General features: G+C 34.2%; 1 protein-coding gene across 1 annotated transcript in view; it reads left to right on the top strand.

Annotated features, from left to right (window-relative positions):
* The first annotated feature begins 22397 nt into the window (after positions 1-22397).
* LOC126953242 (protein eyes shut homolog) overlaps positions 22398-27477 on the top strand; it is a 279918-nt gene continuing 274838 nt past the window's right edge. Inside the window, exons 1-2 of the mRNA XM_050788643.1 lie at positions 22398-22582; positions 23708-25474. Coding sequence (XP_050644600.1) covers positions 22558-22582; positions 23708-25474 — 1792 coding nt within the window. The 5' untranslated portion in view covers positions 22398-22557. The remainder of the gene's footprint in view (positions 22583-23707; positions 25475-27477) is intronic.

Below are 27477 nucleotides of genomic sequence, written 5' to 3'. Positions count from 1 at the left end.
GAGTGGGGTCCCTTGTAGTTTCTAACTAACTCTCAAGCTCGTACACACTGAGTCTCCAGCATTTCATCAATTACAGTTTGTTTTTCTACCCTGGTTTTGGCTCCAGCAGAGGTTTCTGCCTCTGAATTTCTGCTCTGGTAAGCTGTGATTCTTTGTACCTGCCTGGCTCTCTCTCCGATGTTTGGGGGCAGACGTTTTCCTTTAATGGGAAATGACTTCAATTTTCTTAAAAATCTGAGGAGAGTTGATTTTTAGTTTGTTCAGTTTTTCTCTTATTGTGTAGATGGGAATGACGCCATCCAAATTACGCGCCAGACCAAAACCCACAATTTTGTGATTGTTTGAGAACGAAAGAACCTATGAATATATTTATTAAGAAAACATGAATGGATTTTCTTTCATTCGTGTAATTCAATGTGTCTTTTAAAAAATGGATTTTATTGTTCTAATTAGGCTTCTCAGGTATCTCAACTTGAATGGTGATCCTGTTTTTCAGAGTCACTAGAAGTCTTTATGGGATTGTTCAAAAGTAATTAATCTGACTCACAATCACATTCTCCATTAACATGTAAAATATGAAAAATTAAAAATTTTCTTGCATGTGTACTCTAATTACACCCACTGATATGGTAACACATGCAACCTGTAAAGAACATTTAAGTAATTCAAATAATTGAAATATGCTTGTATTGAATTTTTAATTGAACTTGAAACAGCAAAGCACAATTCAAACCAATAAGCCTTTTCCCTAACAATTTGTAGCAATTCTCTTCACATTCAATCCTTTTATGTTCACCTAAACTTCCCTCTAACATCTTTCTTCTTCTCAGAGATCTACTGAAAAATGGCAATTTTTTTCCTGGTTACTTTTATTTAAGTTACTTTAAAAGTTTCACTAATTAGGTCATCATATAAAAATGTTAATTCAGCTACATATTTACAGGATTAGAAAGGATTAATATTACTACCATTATTTTTGTTTAATTATGAAGAGTGATGTGGGAGGTAAATAGTCCCTGCTGGATAGGGAGATGGGAACCGGTTTTTTTTTTTTTCTTTACTTCTGAGAATTAATTTTTTGAAAATAACATTAAAGGTCTGAACTCTCAGGTTTTTCTTAATGTTTCGAGCTATGACAATCTCTGACAAGCCGATAATTAGTGCAGATTATTCGTTTTAGCAGATCCAATTACAAAAGTGAATCCAAACAAGATTAAAGTACTTACATCATTTTGAAATTCAAATGTTCTGTAAAAGAATTTAAATGACAGAATGCAATTTTTGAATGTCCTATACTTGCTGAAAAATTCAAGGAAAATGATCATTCTCTTTTTCATTTGATCAGAACTGCTCATTTCTTCCTCGGTAAATGAAATTCTGCCAAACAAGATTGATCTCCATGCATTAACCAATGAGTGCCTATTGGTCAGGCTTATTGTGTTTTGTAAATGATAGAGTCGATGAAAGTGTTAATTACAGTTCTTAAATTAAAACACAGATATTTATATAGTGTGGAAGCTGTATTTGTATTAAAATGAAGACAAAATGGAGAAACTATTTTCTGAGAAAAAAGGTTCTGAGTTCTATAGAAGGACAACTTGTTTGTGGTATTCAGTTTTTAAATGTCATCTTCAAATAAACCTAACACAGAAGACACCAGTATAGTAAGACAGACAAACATTTTGATGCATGTCTATGGTTCTGGTCTTTATTTTCTCATGAGATAAACTCATCAATTTTATCAACAAATATTTACCAAGTGTTTTCTGTGTTTGAGATGACTTGTTCTATTAAAAATAATTATCTCTTAATAGGAAATAAAGCAAAGATGCAATTTTAGAAAAACTCATAATTCTTTTTTAAATAGATATTTTTGTGGTTTTGACATTTATCCTTATTTTAATTCAAGTAATTTGTATTTTAGATCAGTCAAAACACATCCTTTGGATACCCACTGAAATAATGTATTTGGAAAACTTATAAAGAAATACATATACACTAGTCTTACATTCAAATTAAGGAAAAGAGGACAGGCTCACATCTTCTTGCAATGCACTAAAAAAACATCAATAATGCTTTTATTCAGGTGAAATTTGATACTTTGCTCTAATGTATGTTGAGCACAATTGTTTGCAGATCCTTAAAATGATATAAAAATCAATTAGTATCAGTTTGTTATCCAAAGAGAACATTCAGCTGTATGGCAGAGACAAATAATGTGTGGGATAATAAGGAAGTCAGCATTGGGTGCAAAATGCAGGAAACCGTATGATGAGGGAAATAAAAACATTAGCTAGGACACTTATTTGGTAGTAATATTAAAAAATAATAAAGCAATTGGCGAACCCTGAGTAAAGTAGTCATTAGAAGAGATTTCTCAATGGACAAAAGATAATGACTTCCTCCTAAGGATTAGAAAGGTACCTCTGAAAGCACTGAAACTCAATCTGCACCGCGTAGTGGAAGTCCACCCCGAGGGTTTGCTCAGTACTGCTAATGAGAATGCTAACTATAAAATAGCCATGAGAAATAAGGCTCCATCTGCTTCTCAGGACAAGTTTTACCACAAACAACAACAACAAAAAATACACACAAAAAATATATTTTCCTCTCCCCAAATCAATTAGGCTCTGGTAAAAGAGAGCCAAGATCCTTGCTTTTATGAAATCTATCAACTAAAAGCAGAGGATGGCAGTGGGGAAGACACCAAATTATTGTGTTTATTTATTTGTTAATTTGTTTATGGGCAGCAGTGAGTGCTATGGGGAAGAAAAAGGTGGAGGGATGTGTATTCTGAGCATTTCTAAGCAACACAGTGACAGTATTTTATAATGCAAGGTATGTGAGGATTTTGGAGGAAAAAATGGTGCAAACGAATAAAAACATAAATATTAATGAAAAGAGGAAGCTTTCTGTATTAAATAAGTATAATGTATAATGAAAAAATGTAATTTAATATTTTCAGAAGTAGAATATTTAAAATAACAAGTTGCCTTACATTTTATATAATAGACATGGCACAGCTATGATGTACAATCTAAATGCCTTACAACATGCTGGGCGCAGTGGCTCATGCCTGTAACTGCAGCACTTTGGGGAGCCAAGGAGGGTGAATCACTTGAGGTCAGGAGTTTGAGATCAGCCTGGCCAACATGATGAAACCCCGTATCTACTAAAAATGTAAAAACTATCCGGGCGTGGTAGTGGCCATCTGTAATACCAGCTACTGGGGTGGCCAATGCACAAGAATTACTTGAACCGGGGATTTGGAGCTGGCAGTGAGCCGAGATCTTGCCACTGTGCTCTAGCCTGGGCGACAGAGTGAGATTCCAAAAAAAAAAAAAAAAAAAAAAAAAATTTCTTACAACAGTAGTTTTTATTGGTAAATTGAGTATAGTAAAATAATGACCAGCTCATAGACCTATTTAGATATTAAAGATAATGAATGCCCACCTTTCATCTTTATGCATCAGATTTTTGCTTCAATGTGACTGGTGGAAGAATGTATTTGGTAGAAACCTAGAATATATTTAGTGTCATATATTGACTCAAAAAAGTAATGGCTTAACATTTTAGGTTTCAATGAGATGGAAAATTCTCTGAGCTTCAGTTTCTTCACTTATAGCATGAACGTGTGGATGAATTAAAAGCTTGGCCATATGGAAGATAACATTGTTAACTCATTGGAGAGTTGGGCACAGAATTTTAAATGCCCATACTTACAGACTGGTAGATCAGTGTTCTTTCCTCCATGCCATATATCTTATGGATTTATTTTTAAGATAGATAACTAAATGTAATATCCACTTATTTTTAAGGTTATTATATGTCAGGGCTGAATAATGTTCCATTGTCCAGATGTACCTTGGATTATCCATTCAACTACTGAAGTTTTTATTGATTGTTTCCAGGTTTCGGCAATCATCAATAAGGCTGTTATAAATATTCTTGTGGAGGTTTTTGTGTGAACATGTTGTCAATTCATTTGCTATACATCGAGGCACACACTCGCTGGATTATATAGTAATAGTGTGTTTATTAGAAACTGCCTGTTTTCTGAAATATCTGTACCATTTTGCATTCACACAAGAAATTAGGCAGCATTTTATCATTTGTATAGCAATTACTAAAATTGTAATTCAACAATTATTTTTGTGGCTATATATTTACTGTTTGAACAGCTACTCTCACCTCCCTTCCTCTCCTTCTCTATTCCCTTCTCCCTCTCTGGTCTGCTTTTCTCCTCTTCAGTAAGTTCCATAAAAACAGGAACTGTGCACATATTACCTACTTCTGTTCTCTAGGCAGATACAAGATAGTAGATTCTAAATAAAATTTTGTTGATTATTATACATGAACAAAAACATGAATGGATTACAATTATTGTGGTGTTAATCACAACTAAGCACAAGAATTTTGTGGAACAGTCTGTTGAATGAAATATCGTACACTGTTTATAATGCATTGTTTTCTACAATAATATTTAGAGTGATTTAAAATATCACTTGAGCCATAAGCTTCTGTTAAAATGTTATTATTTATGAAGGAAGCCTAACTATTTGCCAGACTAAATGTCTTGGATACTTTACCTTCTTGAATGATTAAAAAAATTTGGAATGTAAGAATCATTATTTATCCCTATTGTGATGATAAGGAAACAGGCTCACAGATGTTGGTCGCTTATTCATAGGTAGCAAATGTTAGAATGTAGTTCGTCCAGTGAATCCAAACCCTGTATCCATGAGCACTATGTCAGAAAATTTTCACTCTGCAGCCAAATACAGTTCTAGATCTTCTCACTCTGAGCCATACTCAGATTTCTTTTGGTGAGCACAGACTACATTAACTTATATAAAGATTAGCTTATACATTCTGTTATGGCCTGAGTGTTTGTATCTCCCTCACCCAAATTCAAATGTTGAAGTCCTAACCCCTAAGACTGTGGTATTAGAATGTAGGGCTTTGGGGAGGTGATTGAGTCATGAGGTTTGAGTACTCATGATTAGGATGAGTGCTCTTATAAAAAGGCTGCGGATAACTAGATAGTCCCTTCCAGCCTATGAGGACATAGCTAGAAGGCACCATCTGTGAGAAAGCCCAGACACTGAACATCCCTCAAGTTGTACTTCCCAGCCTCCTGATCTATGAGAAATAAATTTCTGTTATTTATAAGTGAAACAGTTTATGATATTTTTTGTTACAGCAGCCTAAACAGACTAAGACATGGTTCCTTCAAATTTTTTTTTTTTTTTTTTTTTTACCAAAACTTCTTTTCTTCAAATGGTTCTTACATGATAACAAGTGGAACTGTGCATTTTACACTTGCTAGATTATTCGATAAATAATTAAATTCTGGCAAGGCAGTGGGAGAAAATATAACTTGCATCTATTGCATTTTTTATGATAAAAACCAGTCTCTGTTTCTCTGCTTTTTCTGGCATTGCCACCGAGAAACGACAGGGTTTTACACTTCTCTTTTGACTTAGAAGTCTTTTTTTTATTCATACAGAAACCACCTGCTTTATGCTTTTTCCCCCTTAATTAAAAATAAATAAAACTAAGAAAAGAGTCAATGTGTAGGAAGGAAGACCTGTTGGTTGTTGCTCTCCATGCAGCTCAGGGATACAGACGTCCAGCACAGCATATCTTGCTTGCTATTTTTGATGTATTTTGGATGTTAGATGGCGTCCTTGTATGATAGTGTTTGATTTGGTTTTGCCTTATTTTCTGTAACTGTTTTCATGTCATTTGCACTTGAATTCCCAAGTAAGGAAAGGGCTGTGTGCACATTCCCAGAGTTTGAAGATTAGTTTCAAAGACATTCTAACTATAAGGCTGACTCACTTTAATCTGAAAGGAGAAAGAAAAAAGTGTATTGCCACAGTATGTTGTAGAAAATGAGAGAGGCTTGAAAGTGTTCAGAAGACATTGTTCTTAATGTTCTCAAATGAAGATGCCAACTTTATGTTTCTAATGATAAATCAGTTAAAGAAAAGTATAAAATGATTAGTGTATTCATTGGTGTGTCACATGCACACAACTGTGGCTGTTTGGGTTGGTATAGAATACTACTCCATGGGAGAAATGGATAAACAAATTATAGAATATATTAACAAATATGTGTTGATAGAGGTATAAACACAAGATGCTATGGATGGCAAAATAAAGGTGTGTAGCCCAAATCTGCTCAGATTGGCTCAAGTAATAACCCCTATAGGAGGTCAAGTGTAGCAAGTCTGCTTGAATATAAAGAGACATTGTTCTAGGGAGAACAGGTAGGAAAGCTTGCAAGTTACTTTCAAGGAGTGTGAATGGAAAGATTTGAGGTAATGTTATTTTTTAAATATCCTTTATGACACATATTTTAGCACTTAATATCTATATATTATTGAACTTAGATTCTAACAACTATTTAAGATATTTATCCTAAGAAGCTCAAATTCATAAGAGATACAACATGCAAGAAAACAATTATAACACAGAAAAGAAATGGATAAGCAGCCTAAAATGTAAACACGTAACATTATAGTGATTCAGAGAATGAAGACATTATTTCCAATGGAGAAATATAAAATGTTTCATGAAATAAATGTATTTTCTCATGAGCAGTCAGTTGAACATTCTGTGACTAAGGAAAGCTTCCCTAAATGGTATAGATATTTGGTGGTAAAAAAAAAAAAAAAAAAAGAAAGTTTTAAATTTCTACTTGCCAGTTCTCAAAAATGAGTTTGGGAATATTGGGATCCTCACATTGATGACCCACTAATTTACCTACAGTGTCTGCTAATTCCATGCATTCTTACTAAAATAGTAGGAAAGATCAAACAATTTGAGTTCTGAAATGTTTCATGGCTCTTTTACTTGTACACACTCAGGGTTCTGTATCAGATATCAGCTTCTAGGACTGCTAAGTCATAAACAGTGGTCTCAGGGAAGTCTTTAAGGTATTTGATTTCAAGTAGGTGAGAATTTAGAAACAAAAATTCAGAGGATGCTATTGACAGTAGGACCACAGAGTTTTAGTTATGTTATATATAACTATATATATTAGTCACACTGATAATTTGCACCTGTAGTAATTATGAGTTATTAAATTGTTCTGATATGATGACTGACACAGAGTAATTTCTTCATTTTGTTATTTGGAGTTAAATACAAAGTACTTAAATTTAAATTAAAAACAATGGTATTTCCAACATGAACTTGGCCATAGTCAAGCATATAACTTTAACGTTCAAACTTTTTTTGTTTTTAAAACTCAATATCTACAAACATAGTTAGTGTAAAGAAGGCCATTGACAACTATTTGATTAGGATCATGGATATCAAAAATAATTGACATGTAATTAAACTTAATCATTGTGAAAAGTAGAGAAAATCCCATATATTTAAGATTTGGGAGTAACCTAAATACGTTTCTCACCATGTTTTCAATAAGAAAAATCAATATTCAATAAGAAATAGCCAGTGATATTGTGTGCTAGGTTAAATTGTTTTACTTTTTTCTAAGAAGAGTGGTAAGCCGGTGATGACTTTTTGAACTGAGGAATGACCTGGTCAGACTTTTATTTTGAAATATAACTCTAGCATATATTTGGTACATAGTAAATGTGCATCTGAGACCTTGCCTCTAAAACAATGCATCTTGACCTCTTGCCTCATCAGCTTTCTGCAGTAATATTTGTTGCCTGAGCATCTGTCTCTAGTATTAACCTTGACTTCTCTCCCGAGCTATGCTTTGCATTTCCCTTCTTATTGCATCTTCTTTTGGATAGACTAGAAACAAAAGTGAGATTCAGTGCATTCCTTAAGATCATTATTCCTCCATTCTTTAGTCCGCTAGAAGATCTCCCTGCAGATAAAAATTACACGGCAAATCAATGAACTTGTGTTTTCAGAAGCATTGCCATTGAAGCAAATCCCCTAAAGTTCTGGTAGCCAAATGCAATAAGGAAAAATAAAATTGTCCTTAAAGACTTCACTACCAGTTATCACACACCAGGGAAGAAGTGACTATTTCACATTTATATTGTTGTCACCCCATAAAACTTAGATGGAGCTTGTGTGCTTCTATTTTGTGAAAATTTCACATAGTCTTGATGTTCTTCAGACTTCATACAAATTTATAAAATTATGGACCCATAGCTTTTATTTATGGTCTGTGATTTTATTCTCTTTAACCTTGAGAAAGATGAAAATAACTGATTTGAATTAATTGACTGACATACTTGAAAATGTTTTGAAAAGTTTGAGCCGTACATTGTTATGTTACCAGACAGAAAACATCATTATCATCCTCCCCCAGGAAAGACATTTTAAACTTTCATGGCAGGGTATTGTGGATAACCTAGGAAAATAAATAAAACAATGTTACACTGCAGTGTCCCAGGCAATGACTCTCAGGAGCCATTCTAGACGAATTATTCTAAACTGAGAGAAAGAGACAGAGATACAGAGAGAAGCACATAAATTTGATGTAACATGTTCCACCTAAAAATTTTAAAAAAGGAAATAATGCAGATGAGGGGAATGAGAACTCCTGTTGTGTGTTGTCAAGTTGTCATAAAGGAAGAAAAGAATACCAGCACTATATGTATTCTTGAGAGCTTGATCCCCTTTTTGGTAGATGCTTGAGGCAGAGAAAACACACACACACACACACACACACACACACAAAACAAACAAACAAAAAAAAACATCCATTTACTACTCTACACAGCCTAAGCAGAGCGATAATTCATGTGGTCTGTAGTACTATATATATAATCCATTAAGATAGACTCTGTAGAGAGGACATGCATAGATCACCCTTTCTTCTTCAGATCTGACCACTGACTCACCTCCACGGAACCAGTTTGAATGATGAGCATCTACTTCTGGAAACCCTATCACATACAGAAAACTACATGAAGGGGCTTTCCTTTTTGGAATCTTAGATAATGTGTTTTTTAGATCACAGGGTTTATATGAGGCTGTATAAGATTTTGATAAACAGTCTACATGGTTTGGAAATCTGAGAGAGACTTCACCAGACTCCTCTAAAATTCTGAATGATTTCCCATCTAATGGTTTTTTTCAAGAAGGGTGAAGTTCTGTGTGCTGTTGGGAGGCAATAGAGGTTTTCCAGTATTTAAAAATCTCCTGATCTCTAATCTCGCTCTTTCCACTTCAACTCATTGTGTATCAGTCTCAGTGAAACAAAATCTCTGTGGGGTTATGCTTTTGAAATGAGGAAGAAAAAGGAAGAGGAGCAGGAGTAGGATAAGAAAGAAGAGAAGGAGGATGGAGTAGAAGTTGGAGGAAGAGGAGGAAACGAAAAGCTAAATGGGACTAATTATTTTGTCCTGTGACTATTATTTTCCTATATATCTTTCCTGGTTTAAAATAGTTATCTCAAAAAGGGCCAGAGCTACCAGGTAGAGCAGTGTTTGAACCTAGAGGCACTACCTTGTGGAAGATTAGCATCTGTGATATTACATATGCTAATGTCCTAGCCTGGTATAACTCATCAGGAAGTCCCCTCAATACAAGAGGCAATTGAACCTATTCTTCTACCAGCTTACATTTTTCCTCTAGTGACTTGCTAAGCAACCAGAAAAACTCACCCAGGGATCTGTTTTTATTTGTCCCTAAAGCCTAGGAGCTACCTGACACATGTTTAAGTGGGATGGTTGTAAATGGCTTTGAGATTACTTAGTTTTCCAATTGCTAAATTTTCAAATAATTTACCATTTATTTTGAGTTCATGTTTGGCAGCATTAAACATTTCTTTTTTAAAAATTTCTTTTTTAAATTATACTTTAAGTTCTAGGGTACATGTACACAGCGTGCAGGTTTGTTACATATGTAAACATGTGCCATGTTGGTGTTCTGCACCCATTAACTCGTCATTTACATTAGATATAGCTCTTAATGCTATCCCTCCTCCTTCCCCCTCCCCACAATAGGCCCCAGTGTGTGATGATCCCCTTCCTGTGTCCAAGTGATCTCATTGTTCAATTCTCACCTATGAGTGAGAACATGCGGTGTTTGGTTTTCTGTTCTTGTGATAGTTTCCTGAGAACGATGGTTTCCAGCTGCATCCATGTCCCTACAAAGAACACGAACTCAACCTTTTTTGTGGCTGCAAAGTATTTCATGGTGTATATGTGCCACATTTTCTTAATCCAGTCTGTCACTGATGGACATTTGGGTTGCTTCCAAGTCTTTGCTATTGTGAATAGTGCTGCAATAAACATACGTGTGCATGTGTCTTTATAGCAGCATGATTTAGAATCCTTTGGGTATATGCCCAGAAATGGGATGGCTGGGTCAAATGGTATTTCTAGTTCTAGATCCTTGAGGAATCGCTACACTGTTTTCCACAATGGTTGAACTAGTTTACAGTGGCACCAACAGTGTAAAAGTGTTCCTATTTCTCCACATCCTCTCCATTTCTTAATGAAAAATCTTGGAATAAGGTGGAAAATGTTTCTTGATGCATGTTTAAATGGGATGGTGATAAATGGCTTTGAGCTTACTTAGTTTTCCAATTGCTAAATTTTCAAATAATTTACCAAATCTTTTGAGCTCCTGCTCGGCAACATTAAGCATTTGTTAATGATAGACCTTGGGAAAGGGGGAAAATGTTTCTTAACTGTAGAGGACACAGAGAAAGAGTTTAATCGTATTAATTGCACTTCCATTTCATCTGTCATCTTTGGTTTCAAGGCAGACTATTCACATGATATGGGCCCTTATTACTCAGAGTAAGGTTGATGACTCTTGTAATTCAAGACTGGTACTTGTTGAACTGCCATATTTGGATGGTTGTTTTTCTTGTAATATAAAGGCATCTAAAGGGCTATCCTGTGTTTCAAATTTTAATTAAACAAGTTATGGGTAAAAATACTTACATTTTACTTGCTCAACTCTTTAACCTAATGTACAGAGGCAATTTTGTAAATATAATTTTATATACATTCAACAAACACTAATTGGTTAGCAGCATACAAATAGTGTGCTGAATACAATGCAGAATGGAATGCAGATAAATTTCTACCTAGTGACATTTACAGTATACCAGGAATTACATATAAATCAAGGCAATAGAAAAATAAAATATCCATGCATCCATGGATGCGGCTGGAAACCATCATTCTCAGTAAACTATCGCAAGAACAGAAAACCAAACACCGCATGTTCTTACTCATAGGTGGGAATTGAACAATGAGATCACTTGGACACAGGAAGGGGAACATCACAACCAGGTCCTATTGTGGGGAGGGGGTAAGGGAGAGGGATAGCATTAGGAGATATACCTAATGTAAATGACAAGTTAATGGATGCAGCACACCAACATGGCACATGTATACATATGTAACAAACCTGTACATCATGCACATATACCCTAGAACTTAAAGTATAATAAAAAAAGAATAAATTATGACAAAAGAAAAAAAAGAAAAAGAAAATATAATTCAAACTGTATTTAGTAGTCAGGAGAAAAAGAAAAAGTTATTGTGATAGAAAAATAATGTTGATAGTAGAAAAGTTTTCTCTAAGGAAGGGACCTTGAAGTTATAACCCGCGGGATAAAAAGAAATAATCCAAAGCAAGAGTGAGGGTATGGATGTGTTGTCAGATGTATCAGCATAAACAAGGGTCATGGGGGAGGAAAAGATCTTGTCCTGTATGGGACAGAAAAGAATGGATAATGGAAGTTGAGCACGGTAAGTATGGTGGGGGCAAAGGCACAGAAGTGCTTGCAGAAGTAAACAGGGTCAGATTAGGTCGAGAGTCAGAGAAATAGCAATTAGTTTGAATTTTATTCAAATGCAATTGACATATATACTAACAAGTTTTTTCAAAAGGGAAATGATGTAATCTTATTCAGGTTCTTAAAATATCCCTATTCTTCCATAAAGAAAGATCTAGAAGGAGGTTAAAAGTGGGAGTGAAGAAACCAGCTAGGCTCTAACAATTATTATGTAAAAGATAATAATGGATTGATATTTGTGGCAGAGCAAAATCAGAGAAAAGGCTGGATTTGAAGTGTGTTATGAAAGAAAAATTAGCAAGACATTGTATTGAGTGGATGTGTGAGATAGAAGAGAATGAAAAATCGGGAGGACTTCAGCAATAGAGTGATGATAATAAATTTCCTGTGATGGGACAGGTGGTTGAAGAAACATGTTAGAATGGAGGGACTGACCCAGCAGTTCAATACTGTACACGTTATGTTTAAGGTACCCATGAGATATTTAAATAATGATTCTAAATTAGCAGGTGGTTATATAAGAATGCATTTCAGAGAATTGTGAAGTAGAGATATAATTTTGGGACTTATCAATATATGATATCTTTATAGTCTTTTTGAATGTATGACTATGCTTCTGGGGAGAATGGAGAAAGAAAAAAGGTGAATACAAAGCTATGATAAATTCCAACCTAGAGGCCACAAAGAAAAGGAGCCAATAGAGGAGATTGATAATGAATAGGAGAAAGAGGTAGAAGGTTACGGAGAAATCAAATTTGTTAGAAGGTGGTAGTTAAGTATATTGAATATTGTTGATGATTTGAATAAGATGAAGATCAAAAACTGTGCTTTGTATTTCACAGCACAATAGGATTTCTGGAATTTCACTAGAACAGTCCTATTGGCAAGAAGACATGAAAGCTAGATTAGAATGGTTTGAGGAAAGAATGAAAAGTTTAGATGATTTAATGAATATTCCTTTCAATACATTTATCGATGAAAGGGAAAAAGAAAAATATGTATATACTTAGATAAATACGTGTTTTCAATATGTTTCTCTTAGTTTTTTCCAATAAATGTTTACTGACCATCAAGTACATCAGTATGTGCCAGTCATCATATTAACCCCGGCCATTCAGTGGAAAATGTAACATAGCCTCCTGCCTAGGGGCACTGGTAGTATGCTGGAAAAGACATATAAATCAATTTGGCACAAAAACAGGAATGTCATTAAAAACTATAAATATTACCATGAACCTACATACTGATTTTGTATGCAAAAATCTTTTTAAAAACCTAGAAACAAAAATATTTATCTAGCCCAGTAATATAGCACAAAGATATCTCAATATTACCTGTTTTTGAGAAAACATTTGATATTTGATTATTACTAGAGTTTTTTATTATTATGGGTAAATGATATCTTCAGAATATTATTCTCACTTTCTGGTTGCCACCTACTTTGCCTTTTGTCTCCCAATCAAGTTAGATGACCACATAGAGAAATATGTCATGTATCTTTTATAGAATACTGAATCTGTTAATATCTTAATGAGGAAAACAGAAACCATTTGTAACAAATAATAGAGATAATTGGATATACAGGTGAAAAAAAGAGAGCTGACAATAACCAGAAGTTAATGAGGTAAACAGAGGTCTGCAGTGGCATGAAACCACTCCATTTCATGGCTGGAAAGACAAAGGGAAGAAGAACAAGTCATGTGAAGTATGCTGGATTATTTTCTGTATTATGTACTCCTTATTTCAGGTAGAAAATAAGAATAAACCACAACATTTTATCTTCAAATGTTACTGTAAATAGAGTGAAATATACTAATAGTCCACTGGATTACTCATCTGACAAAGGGCTAATATCCAGAAGCTATAAAGAACTCAATCAAATATACAAGAAAAAAACAACCCCATCAAAAAGTGGGCAAAGGATATGAATAGACAATTCTCAAAAGAAGACATTCATACAGCCAACAAACACATGAAAAAATGCTCATCATCTCTCACCATCAGAGAAATGCAAATCAAAACCACAATGAGATACCATCTCACACCAGTTAGAATGGCAATCATTAAAAATCAGGAAACAACAGGTGCTGGAGAGGATGTGGAGAAATAGGAACACTTTTACACTGTTGGTGGCACTGTAAACTAGTTCAGCCGTTGTGGAAAACAGTGTGGCGATTCCTGAAGGATCTAGAACTAGAAATACCATTTGACCCAGCCATCCCATTACTAGGGATATACCCAAAGGATTCCAAATCATGCTGCTATAAAGACACATGCACACGTATGTTTATTGCAGCACTATTCACAATAGCAAAGACTTGGAAGCAACCCAAATGTCCATCAGTGACAGACTGGATTAAGAAAATGTGGCACATATACACCATGGAATACTATGCAGCCATAAAAAAGGTTGAGTTCGTGTCCTTTGTAGGAACACGGATGCAGCTGGAAACCATCATTCTCAGCAAACTATCACAAGAACAGAAAACCAAACACTGCATGTTCTCACTCATAGGTGGGAACTGAACAATGAGATCACTTGGACACAGGAAGGGGATCATCACACACTGGGGCCTATTGTGGGGAGGGGGGAGGGGGAAGGATAGCATTAGGAGATATACCTAATGTAAATGACGAGTTAATAGGTGCAGCACACCAACATAGCACATGTATACATATGTAACAAACCTGCACGTTGTGCACATGTACCCTAGAACTTAAAGTATAATAATAAAAAAAAAAAGATTGTAAAGTCATTGAGATAATAGAAACTGTTTTGTGCAGATCTTAAAACACAGTTTGTGATGATTAAATTTAATTGACAGTGATGTTTGTTAACTAGACTGTCAGAGTAGAAGATTGTTTTAGTTTTATTACCTAAAATAATCGACTTTAGCATAGAACTGTTGATAACAAATCTTGATGATGCTTCATGTATCAAAAATATAGTATAGTGGTTTGAAGTGTGGGTTCTGGAGTCTCACTTCTTGGGTAAAAATCTTGGCTGTGCCATTTTCTAGCTCTATTATCAGAAAATTAGACAGGACTACAGGTAACACTGCTTTTCATTAAACCATACTTTTTTATTTTATTGGAACTATTTAAGAATAATTCTCGAGAGACTCATATCTTTAACTTGTTACATATCTAGTGCCAATAAGCTTCTCAAATTTAATATACTTAAACAGAAATTGTGATCTATCCTCCAATCTGTAAATGGTCTTCTTTAATTTAGTAAATTTGCTTGCCTTATTTAATTTTTATTTCTATTTTATTGATAGGAATACAAATTTACAAATCATTCACTAAACTTCTTTTGTTTTCACCCCATGCATCTAGTCTATCAGCATATATATTACAGGCTCTGCCTTCCACATATATCCTGAATACAAACTTTACTCACTATATTCACCATTTCCACTCCAGGTCAGTCAAATCATTTCCCTTTCCTAGACCATTGCCTGCTTCCCAAATATACTTTAGCTTCTATTCTTCCCCCCAACCCAAACTCCATTGAGGGTCTATTATCTAAAGTAACCTTTTTATGATATCAATAAGATCAGAACTTTCTTATTTCAAATATTCCAATGGCTTCCCATAATTCTCAGAATCAATTCCAAATTCAACAACAAACAAGAAACCACATTATCTGGTTTCTAGTCACCTCTGTGACCTCACTTCTACCTACATGGCCTTCCCTTATTCTCTTTAACTGTCCATCTTGCTTTTACGTAAACATACTAAGCATTTTCCTGCCCGCAGGCCTTTGCACTGCCGTTCTTTTCACCTTCAATACTCTTTCCTAAAATACTCACGTTAATTTATATCACTGTTCAGAGAGGACTTCCCTGGCCACTGCCTCCAAAACAGCCCTTGCTGTTTTTTCTTATTATGTGTTTTGGGATATTTTGTCTTAAAATTACTTATCACTAATTGATATTAATTAATTAATTCAAATTTATTTCCTAAAATACAAAGTATATAATGGAGAAACTTTGCCTATCTTGTTGACCAATTCATTTCTAACAATTACAACAGTCACTGGCACTTAGATACTGATCAATAAACGCTTGTTGAGTGAAGACATAGAGGGCTATACAATATCCATGTGAAAACAGATGACCATATTCTCATAAAGCTCTAATTCAGAAAATCTTATTTGCATGTTCTTTCTCAAATATAGATTCATAAAGAAAAGAGTTTTTTTAAGTCATTGTGTTTCGTAGAAATTACTGTATCATGTTGGTACCTATTAGGGTTTTAATACATATCAGTGACTCATTATGCTATTTGTAATAGGCACTAAATACTTGTTTTGCAGATAAATAAATGAGGAAAAGAGAGATAGATTGGTAAAATAAATTATAGTAAGCATGAAGTTGAAAAATATGCAAGTTAAATGTTTACTGAGTTAAAGCAAAGCTAAATATTTGAAATTCCTGTATTTGCCCTGTGAAATCAAGCAATTGAGAAAAAGAAATGCCCAACCCTTTTTGAGATGTTTTCTTTTGGTTTTATTTCCTTGTTGGTATTAAATAATATTATCAGAAATATCAGGTGAGGCAAAGTTTTGTGTGTGTGTTCGGGCAATGACAGCTGCTATAAAAATAACCTCCAAAATTCACTAGATTAATATAATAGGAATATGTTTTCATTCAAATCAAGTTCAAATGAGTGTCCAATTTCAGCTACTGTCCTTCAGATAGAGATTTAGGGACCAAGGCTGTTTCCTTCTTGTGGCTTCATCATCTTTATCATGTGTCTTCATAAGTCACCAGGGTGAAGAGGTTGGAGGTTCATACATAGCAGACTTTTATGGATCGATCTAAAAGTGGCACACATAATGATCATTCACATTTCATTGATTAGAACTAAGTCACTTGGTCACAAAAAATGACTGAGACATATAATCCAAAAGTAGGAGGAAATAACTTTAGTGAACCTGTACTAAACTTTGCCACACAGTTTGGGATTTCACTAAGGAAGATATAGAAATTTCTCTAGGATAAATTGTATTGACATGCATTGGGGTGTGTGTGTGAGTGAGTGTATCTATATACATATTCAAAATTTGTATTAACATGACCAATGAATGCATTAATATAATCAATAGAGAGGAGAGAAAGGTCACATAGTTATGATCTACTTGGAGGAACATTTAATAAAATTAACCACATTGCTAGTTCTTGGAGAACATAAACAGATATTTGCTATTAACTTCAAAATTGAGAAAATAAATTTGCCTTTGGGAGTTAAACTCCAAGAACAGAACATAATAGATGTGAGCCTAGGCATGCAATATAGGAAAGAGAAAGTATGGCTTCCTTTCTGCTGAACTTAAGTTTAACTTGGAATAATGAATGTGGTAATATATCTAATGATTTAGTAGTCCACATTATTAGCATATCAGAATCGTAAAGATAAATGTTGGCAATACCAATGTTAACAGGAATAAGGATAGATAGCTTTAACCAATGAACAAATATTTCAGACCTGTTAATGAGATCATTCTTATGGTAATATCTTACGGGATTAAATGTTTGAATCACCTACTTCTACATGTTCTGATATAATGCTCATCAAGAAAACCTGTTCTTGTATAGCTATGCTGACAGAGAGAGAGAGGGTTTGATAATTCCCTAATTCTGTGATGGTAATTTTTCAAGGTAATTGATAATGGCTTCTGATTGTGATTTGGGAGAAAACTGCTGACCAGGGCCATGAAAGTATTTATTAGCTATATAACAGCAATATTTTCATTGTAAGCTGGTATGTTGGCATTCTGATCTCTACCTAGTTTTATACACATTTTCTTTAGTCTGTGAAGCCTTTCCAGGGCTTGTTGCTTACCTTAGAGTAGAGAAAAGAAAAAATCACTGGGTCTTTAAGGTGTGGAATCAGATTCCATTATTTTTCTTGCTGTTTCTTTTATCATTTCTAGATTCTTATCATTTCTAGATTCTCTTTTCTTTTTTTTTTTTTTTTTTTTTTTTTTTTTTTTTGAGGCAGAGTTTCGCTCTGTTGCCCAAACTGGAGTGCAGTAATGTGATCTCAGCTCACTACAAGCTCCGCCTCCCAGGTTCACCCCATTCTCCTGCCTCAGCCTCCCAAGTAGCTGAGACTACAGGCGCCCGCCACCACGCCTGGCTAATTTTTTGTATTTTTAGTAGAGACGGGATGTCACCGTGTTAGCCAGGATGGTCTCCATCTCCTAACCTCGTGATCCGCCCGCCTCGGCCTCCCAAAGTGCTGAGATTACAGGAGTGAAACACCACGCCCAGCCCCTTCTCTTTTTTCTTAATTTACATGCATTCTATATCCATTAGGTTAATGGATCCTGTCGTTCTTGTGTTTTTGTTTGCTGTGGATATTTTTCCATTTAATGTTTAGGTTTTTATACACAGAAACTTTATTCTTTTGTTCTTTTCTTCTAGTTTTAGTTGACACATAATAATTGTACATATTTATGGAATACATAGTAATATTTCAATGCATGTATACATTGTGTAATGATAAAATCGGTAATTCGCATAATATTGAAGATATCTTTTTTGAGTATTGGGAGCATTAATATTCTCTTTTAACTTTTAAAAAATTGTATCAAATTAAGGGTTACAAGTGCAATTTTGTTACATGACTATATGGTATAGTGATGAAATCTAGGATTTTAGTATATCCATCACTCCAATAACAGACATTGTACCCGTAAGTAATTTCTCATTATCCACCCCCGCTTGTCCTCCCCCATCCTTTTAAGGCTCCAGTTTTTATTTTTCTACACTCTATGTCCATATGTACACATTATTTAGCTCCCACTTGTAACTGAGAACATGTGGGTATTTGTCTTTCTGTGCCTGGGTTGTTTCACACTGGAAAATGACCTCCAGTTCCATCCCCATTGCTGGAAAACACCTGACTTAATTCTTTTTATGGCTAAATAGTATTCCATTGTGTATATATACTACAATTTTCTTGATCCAGTCTTCACTGACAGGGTGATTCCACATCTTTGCTATTGTGAATGGTGCTGTGATAAACATATTAATATATGTATCTTTTTTTATATAATGATTTATTTTCCTTTAGATATATACCCAGTAGTGGGACTGCTGAATTGAATGGTAGTTCTATTTTTTAGTTCTTTGAGAAATCTCCATACTGTTTTCCACAGAGGTTGTTCTAGCTTACATTGCTACCAAAAGCATATAAGGATTCCCTTTTCTCTACATCCTTGCCAATATCTGTTATTTTTTGTCTTTTTAATGATAGCCATTTAACTGATGTATGATGATATCTCATTGTGGTTTTAATTGGCTTTTCTCTGATGATTAGTGACATTGAGCAGCTTTTCATATGTTTCTTGGCCATTTGTATGTCTTCTTTTGAAAAAAAATGACTATTCATGCCCTTTGTCCACTTTTTTTGATAGGGTTGTATTTTTTATTGTTTTTGAGTTGTTTGAGTTCCTTGTAAAATTATAAATATTAGTTCCTTGTTGAATGCATTGTGTGAAAACATTTTCTCTCATTCTGCAGGTTATCTGTTGACTCTGTCAATTGTTTCTTTTTCTATGCAGAAGATCCTTAGTTTAACTCAATTCCATTTGTCTATTTTTGTTTTTGTTGCTTTTGCTTTTGAGATCATACTGATAAAAATCTTTGCCTATACCAATGTCCTGAGGTATTTACCTATGTTTTCTTCTAGTAGTTTTATAGCTTGGGGTCTTATGCTTACGTCTTTAATCAATTTTGAGTTGATTTTTCTATATGGTGAGAGATAGGAGTCTAGTTTTATTCTTCTTCATATGAATATCCAGTTTTCCCTGTGCTATTTATTGAAGAGAGCATTCTTTCTCTAACGTTTGGTGTCTCTGTCAAAAATCAGCTAGCTGTAAATATATGGATATGTCTCTTTCTTCTCTATTCTGTTTCAATGGTCTATGTGTCTGTTTTTATAGCAATACCATGATGTTTTAAGTTACTATAGCTTCATATTTATAATTTAAAGACAGAGAGTGTGATGCTTTCAGCTTTGTTCTTTTTGCTTAGGATTGCTTTGGCTATTTAGAATCTTTTGTGATTCCATATAAACTTAGAATTGTTTTTCCTATCTCTCTGAAAAATATCATTGGTATTTTGATAGAGATTTCTTTGAATCTGTAGTTTGCTTTGAGTGGCATGGTCATTCATATAGTTTGAATATTTGACCTCGCCCAAATCCCATGTTAAATTGCAATCCCAGTGCTGGAGGTATGGCCTGAGGGGAGGAGTTTGGGTCATGGGGGCGGATCCCTCATCAGTTTCTGCTGTTGTCACAATAGTTGGTGAGTTCCTGTAAGATCTGGTTATTTTAAAGTGTGTCTCCTACCAGTCCCCTCCCTGGCTCTCTATCTCTCTTCCTCTCCCTCTTTGTTGCTCCTGCTTTTGTCATGTGATGTGCCTACTCCCTCTTCATCTTCTGTTATGACTGTAAACTTTCTGTGGCTTCCTTAGAAGCCAAGCAGATGCCAGCGCCATGCTTCCTCTAAAGCCTGCAGAACTGAGAGCCAATTAAACCTCTTTTATTTATGAATTACCCAGTCTCAAGTATTGCTTTATAACAATGCAGAATGGTTTAATACAGTCATTTAAACAGTATTAATTCTTCTGCTCCATGAGTATGAGATGTCTTTCCCTTCATTTGTGTCCTCCTCAATGTCTTTCATCAGTGTTTTGTAGTTTTCCTTGAAGAGATTTTTCACCTCTTTGGTTAAATTTATTCCTATGTATTTCTTTTGTGTGGCTATTGTGACTGGGATTGCATTTTTAATTTCTTTTTCAGATAGTTCATTATTGGTGTATGGAAACAATGCTAAATTTTGGTGTATGGAAACAATGCTAAATTTTGTATGTTAATTTTTTTATTCTACAATTTCACTGAATTTGTTCATCAGCTCTAAGAGATTTTGTGGTAGAGTCTTTAGGTTTTTCTATATATAAGATTATGTCTTCGGCAAAGAGGGTCAATTTGATTTCCTCTTTTCTAATTTGAATGCCCTTTATTTCTCTCTCATTCCTAATTGCTCTTGTTGGCACTTCCAGGACAATGGTGAATAACAATGTTGAAAGTGGGCATCCTGTCTTTTTACAGTTCTTGGAGGAAAGGGTTGCAGCTTTTGCCCATTAAGTATGATTTCAGGTGTAGGTTTGTCATTTGTGGCCTTCATTATGTTAAGGTATTTTTTATGACAAATTTGTTGAGGGATTTTATGATGAAGTGATGTTCAATTGTATCAAATTAGTTTCTGCATATATTGAGATATTTATATAGATTTTGTCCTTGATATTGTTGGTTGATATATCACATTTAATGATTTACATATGTTGAAACATCCTTGCATACCTGGGATAAATCCCACTTGATCATAGTGTATTATCTTCTTGATGTGTTGTGTTCAGTTCGCTAGTGTTTTGGGGAGAACTTTTGCATCTAGGTTCGTCAATAATAGTTGCCTGTGGATTTTTTTTTTTTTTTTTTTTATGTTCTTATCTAGTTTTGGTGTCAGGGTAATGCTGGTCTCATAGAATGAGTAAGGAAGAATTTCCTTCTCTTCAGTGTTTTGTAAAGCTTGAGAAGAGTTGGTGTTAGTTCTTTTCTAAAAGTATGATCAATTTCAGCAGTAAAGCCATCTGGTCCTGGGCTTTTCTTTGTTGAGAGAAGCAGTTATCTAACATCAGGAATCATCTGACATTTATTTATACAAACTTCTTGGTGTGAGTTCAAAGTGACTACAGAATATGGAACTGTGAAACAACCACCACCTACATCTGAAACAAGAATTAAGTGTTCTGAAAAATGAAATGTAATCTTTAACAAATATTAGAACACTAAAGCAGGGATGCCTATTAGGCATGTCTTTAGTGTTAGGAAATAGACATGTATTAGTATTTTAAAATAATTTTGAAATATTATTTTCTTACAAATAAAAATGATTCATATAGTATAACTAGTTTTTAACTCTACATTTATAAAAGTGTCTCTCTGGTCCATTTGTACTTATTTATACAGCATCACAATTTTCATTAACAGTTTCTTCATGTGAAAGCTATTTTATAGGATATGGTAGAAACAGCCTTTTCATGTCAAACTAAAACAAATAAAGATCATTCCTAATGCAAGCCAATACAAACTAAAATAATTTGCAAATCACAAGAATATATTTTCAAATTTTCTGTTGCAGATACTGCATTTTGCATTAGTTTCCAACTAAATTTTACTTTTAGAGCAGAAAAGTTTTATAATTTGTAATGTGACTTTTTTTATATATCCACATTAATTACCATACAGTACAAATTCCTCATTGAAAAACTATACTCTCAAAACAAATATAAAAATAGTATTTTGACTTAAAATTGAAGGAATTAAGAATAAATTTGGGCATTCAACTGTGCATATCTCTAATTGAAAGGATTGAGTCCATTTTGAAATATGGGTAAAATTTACTATAGAGATTTAATTTTCAAGTAAAATATTTTATTTGAGCTATCCAATATGTCTATGAAAATGCAAATGGATTCCAAAACAAACTTTAAAATTTCTCTCAGGAACAAAGAAACTGAACTTAATTTAATTACTGTAATTGTCATTTTCAGACCTGCTCCATTGGGCTTCTTTGTGGTGATGAAATAAGGAGAATTACCTGTTTAACTCCCAGCTTTCAAAGAACAGATCCCATTTCCACACAGACACATACAGTTCCCCCTTCTGAGACTTTGGTCAGTAGCTTTCCATCTATAAAGGCTACTAGAATACCAACCATAATGGATACTTATCCAGTTAATCAAGGTAAGTAGAAGTAAGATATTAAGAAGTTTGAGTTTGAAAAAGTTGTGTATTAAAAGCATATTTTCTAAATTATTAAAATCTTTTTTTCTGAGATACATGATTTTTAGGGGTGAAAATTGAGCATTATTGGTTATGTGTCCTGTTTTAAGTTTTGTTTTAAGCAATGTTGTTTGCTAATACTATTTCTGGATCAGTAAAAAAAATGTAAATTAACAGTTTTTATTCCACTGTCCACTGTGTAAATTTTAATAGACAACTGGACCTCAATCCCAGCACATTTTGTTTTAAAAGGGCATTGTGCTACTTGCTTCAGTGTGTCTTTACTTCATAGTCTGAGTCATTAATGTAAATTTATATTCCTATTAAATTATTTGATTAACACTCAGATAAAAGATTTGTGTTTATTTTCCTATTGTGAATTATTTTAACAACTTGAGGCTGTTTTTTACATGTCCAATTATTTAACTTTCTAAATCAAGTGATGTCATATTATTAACAGTACATTGTATATTAAATTCCAAATTTACTCTTCATGTAGTCAATGCCACTTCGGATAATCAGAGTAAGAATTGTAGTTCTTAGCAAGGAATTCTTTAAGAAAAAATAATTTTGAAGACTATTGGATATTCTAAGTAGAAATGTACCTTGTCTATTTTTCATCTATGTAATTTCTATTCTTTTAAAAATTTAAATTGAAATATAGTGTTATCTAATATAAACAGAACATTTTGCCTATTGAAGAAGTAAAACAATATTTCTAACATTTCTAACCCGATAGGTCAAACATTCATTGGTTGTGTCAATGCAAAGGAGTTGTAATTTTTCATGTTTTCTAATTCAAAGGAGTCATTTAGTTGGGAATATGTCAATTCTGTGTAATGCCATTTATCCTGATTTTAACCCTACCATGGAGTGTAAATAATAGGACTCTTTGCATTTATGCAGTTTGTGAAATCATTAAACCTCCTCATATACTTTTTTTAGAAATATGATTTACAGAACCATATTTGTCTGCATATAATGGATGTAAGGTGGCAGTGCAATTTGCCTGAGATTTATCCCAGTGCCAAAGTGGTTCATTTCTAATTCATTTTTCTAATCTTTTTGACTTTTTCCTTTTTGTAGGTCCAAAACAGACAGGCATTGTCAAGCATGACATTCTCCCAACCACTGGTTTGGCAACGTTAAGAATTAGCACACCCTTGGAAAGCTACTTACTCGAAGAACTGATTGTCACTAGAGAGCTTTCAGCAAAACACAGCCTTCTTTCTTCCACAGATGTTTCCTCTTCTCCATTCCTGAATTTTGGTATTCATGACCCAGCACAAATTGTCCAGGACAAAACATCGGTATCGCATATGCCTATTCGAACTTCAGCAGCCACACTAGGTTTCTTTTTTCCTGATAGGAGAGCAAGGACCTCATTTATCATGTCTTCCTTAATGTCAGATTTTATTTTTCCTACACAATCTTTATTATTTGAGAACTATCAGACTGTTGCTTCATCTGCTACCCCAACGACTTCAGTAATTAGAAGCATTCCAGGGGCTGATATTGAGTTAAACAGACACTCATTACTCTCCCGTGGATTCCTGCTTACAGCTGCCTCCATAAGTGCAACTCCAGTTGTCTCTAGGGGGGCTCAAGAGGATATCGAAGAATATTCAGCTGTTTCTTTAATTTCAAGAAGAGAGCACTGGAGATCGCTCAGCTCCTCGATGTCTCCCATTTTTCCTGCTAAGATAATTATATCTAAACAGGTAACCATCTTAAACTCATCAGCTCTGCACCGGTTCGGTACAAAAGCCTTCATTCCCAGTGAATATCAGGCTATTACTGAAGCTTCAAGCAACCAGAGACTCACAAACATCAAATCACAGGCTGCTGATTCTTTAAGAGAATTAAGCCAAACATGTGCAACATGTTCTATGACTGAAATAAAATCCTCTCATGAATTCTCAGATCAAGTTTTGCATAGCAAACAGTCCCACTTTTATGAGACATTCTGGATGAACTCAGCGATATTAGCCAGCTGGTATGCACTAATGGGAGCTCAAACTATCACTTCTGGGCATTCATTTTCTTCTGCTACTGAAATAACACCATCAGTGGCATTCACAGAAGTGCCATCTTTATTTCCTTCTAAAAAGAGTGCAAAAAGAACAATTTTATCCTCATCCTTGGAAGAATCCATTACCCTATCAAGTAATTTGGATGTTAATTTATGTTTGCATAAGACTTGTTTATCCATTGTCCCTTCACAAACTATCTCTTCAGACTTGATGAATTCTGATTTGACTTCAGAATTGACTACTGATGAACTGTCAGTATCAGAAAACATTTTAAAACTATTGAAAATAAGACAATATGGCATAACTACGGGCCCCACTGAGGTACTAAATCAAGACAGCTTATTGGACATGGAAAAAAGTAAAGGATCTCATACACCGTTCAAACTTCACCCAAGTGATAGTTCTCTAGATTTGGAGTTAAACTTACGAAGTTATCCGGATGTTACTTTAAAGACATATTCAGAAATTACACTTGCAAATGACCTCAAAAATAATCTACCACCATTGACAGGCTCAGTGCCTGATTTTTCAGAAGTCACTACCAATGTTGCATTTTATACAGTTTCAGCAACTCCAGCACTTTCAATACAGACATCTTCCTCCATGTCTGTAATTACTCCAGATTGGCCATATTTTATAGATTATATGACCTCTCTTAATAAAGAAGTCAAAACTTATTCAGAATGGTCCAAATGGGAACTTCAGCCTAGTGTACAATATCAAGAATTTCCCACTGCAAGCTGGCATCTTCCCTTCACTAGATCTCTTACTTTGTCTTCACTGGAATCCATTGTGGCACCTCAACAGCTGATGATTTCTGGTGAGTTTCTCAGTTTCTGTTCAGTAAACTTTTAGAAATGAGTTTCTTTTCTACAGAGAAGAAAGAGCTTGTCATGGTCACCAGGTGCTCTAAACAGCCTCGTTGTAATCAGGGCAGCAGCCAGTTCAATGGAGAAGGCACCTGCTGTTGTACCTGACACAGATGGTTATTCTTTATGCACTGCCACAAAGGCTACCAGATCAATACAGTAGTAGGTTGGAGACAGCTATACTGCTGGCAAGCAATCAGAAACTGAACTAGTTCAATTCATTACAACAGATCTTTCAAAGTTTAGAAATAACTTTTATTATTCTCATTTCTTGAAATAGCTTCTTTGTCAGGTTGAACACAATGTAACATACTCTTTATAACGGTATCTTCAGTGGTGGCATTTTTTTATATGGGAAAGATGAAATCACTGGAACTTTATTGAGATTTCCTGTCCTCTATGGCATGGTATATCATTTTTAAATTTAAAGTTTTGATGTTTCATTTTATATAATTCAGAATATAAGTTAATGTACTGTATTTTATTTAACAAAAGCACTATACAAAAAATGAAAGAGACAATATCTGTGAATTTGAATTCAGAGCTTTGATATATTAATGACAAGCCAGTTTTCTTAGATAACAGTTCTTACTTTAAAGCACATTTGAAAGCACTAATCTCTTCTCCCCTTGTAATTGCTATCAAATTGGTAAGGTAATTCTTTCAAATTGTGCTTATCAGAAATAGAAGATTTTTCATTATTTAAAGAAGTTCTATCTTGTGGAATTTTCAAGTGTTACTTTGTGGCAGTGAAATTAATTTTCCTTCGATGATAAACTTTTAGTGTTTTGTGTCTGTGTATCTATGGTTGTGGTTTTTTTTGTTTCATATATTACCTCAATGTTTAAAGGAGTTGGGTGTGTAACTTATGGCTGAAAATTCAGTAACATGAAAGAACAAGTCATTCTATTTGGTATGTTTAATATGATATAATTTTGTCTACAAAATTTCTCATGAATGATAAATTTGGAAATAGTCAAAACACAAATTCTTAATTATTAGGAAATAAAACCTTAAGTTTGGTCTTTTAAAACATAATTTTGCTACTTTTCACTCTTCCCATTCTTCATTCCCATTGCAACTATTCTTTGATTATTTTGACCTCACCTACATCTCCTAATCTCCTTCTAGTTTTTCATGCCTTTCTAGTCATTTAATCATTATGATAAATCATTTGCAAGGCATTTGTTGACATTTTCCAATATGTTTATCCTCTGTGTTGATCAGGGTCACATCAGTGAATAAACACAGTCTAATTGGGTATTTGGGGAGAGTTTAATAGAGTGATTTTTTATTAAAATGTGAGTAGAGTTTAAGGAAAACTAAGGATCTTATGGTTCTGAAGAGAGCAATAACAGCAAAACATAGTTACCAGCACTGGGCCTAAAGAGACAGAGGAAAGAGAAGGATCAGAACCTAAAATGGAAGGCTTCTAGGTTACAGAAGCTGTGGCCTTTGGAAGTAGGACACAGGTAATCCAATACGGACAGACAGGGAGGAGACTAGACCATACTAGACAATCCCTTTCCTGTTGTCTTCTAGTCTTTTGCAGGTGCTTCTTACTAACCAAAATTGTTCAGTAGCTGGAGGCTAAAGCCAGTCCTTTGAATTGGTCTCCAGTGTTTAGAGGGTAGAATAAACAAGGGTGGGAAGAAAATCAGGAAGAGCAAATGTTGATGTATTAAATTCCTACGTTCGTCAGTTTCCAGCTTGTATTTTGTCAAAATGCATAATAATGGCTTGTTCCACTAAAATTCTTATGGAATTCCTCAACTAGGCTCTTAATTCTTCTAGGCAATCCTAATTAATTTTGAATTGGCTTCCTAAAATTTTCATGACAGTGATTATTTCAATTTTTTCTGATCTTAGCATGAATATCATAACCATCATATTTGTTTAGCAAATGAACTTATTTCTAACTTCTCAACTGACAAATACCATCTAGTCTAATTCA

The sequence above is a fragment of the Macaca thibetana genome, chromosome 4, assembly GCF_024542745.1.
Source record: "Macaca thibetana thibetana isolate TM-01 chromosome 4, ASM2454274v1, whole genome shotgun sequence".
Classification (NCBI taxonomy): Eukaryota; Metazoa; Chordata; class Mammalia; order Primates; family Cercopithecidae; genus Macaca; species Macaca thibetana.
Note: the sequence above shows the minus strand (reverse complement) of the source record. Positions and strands in the feature narration are given on the sequence as shown.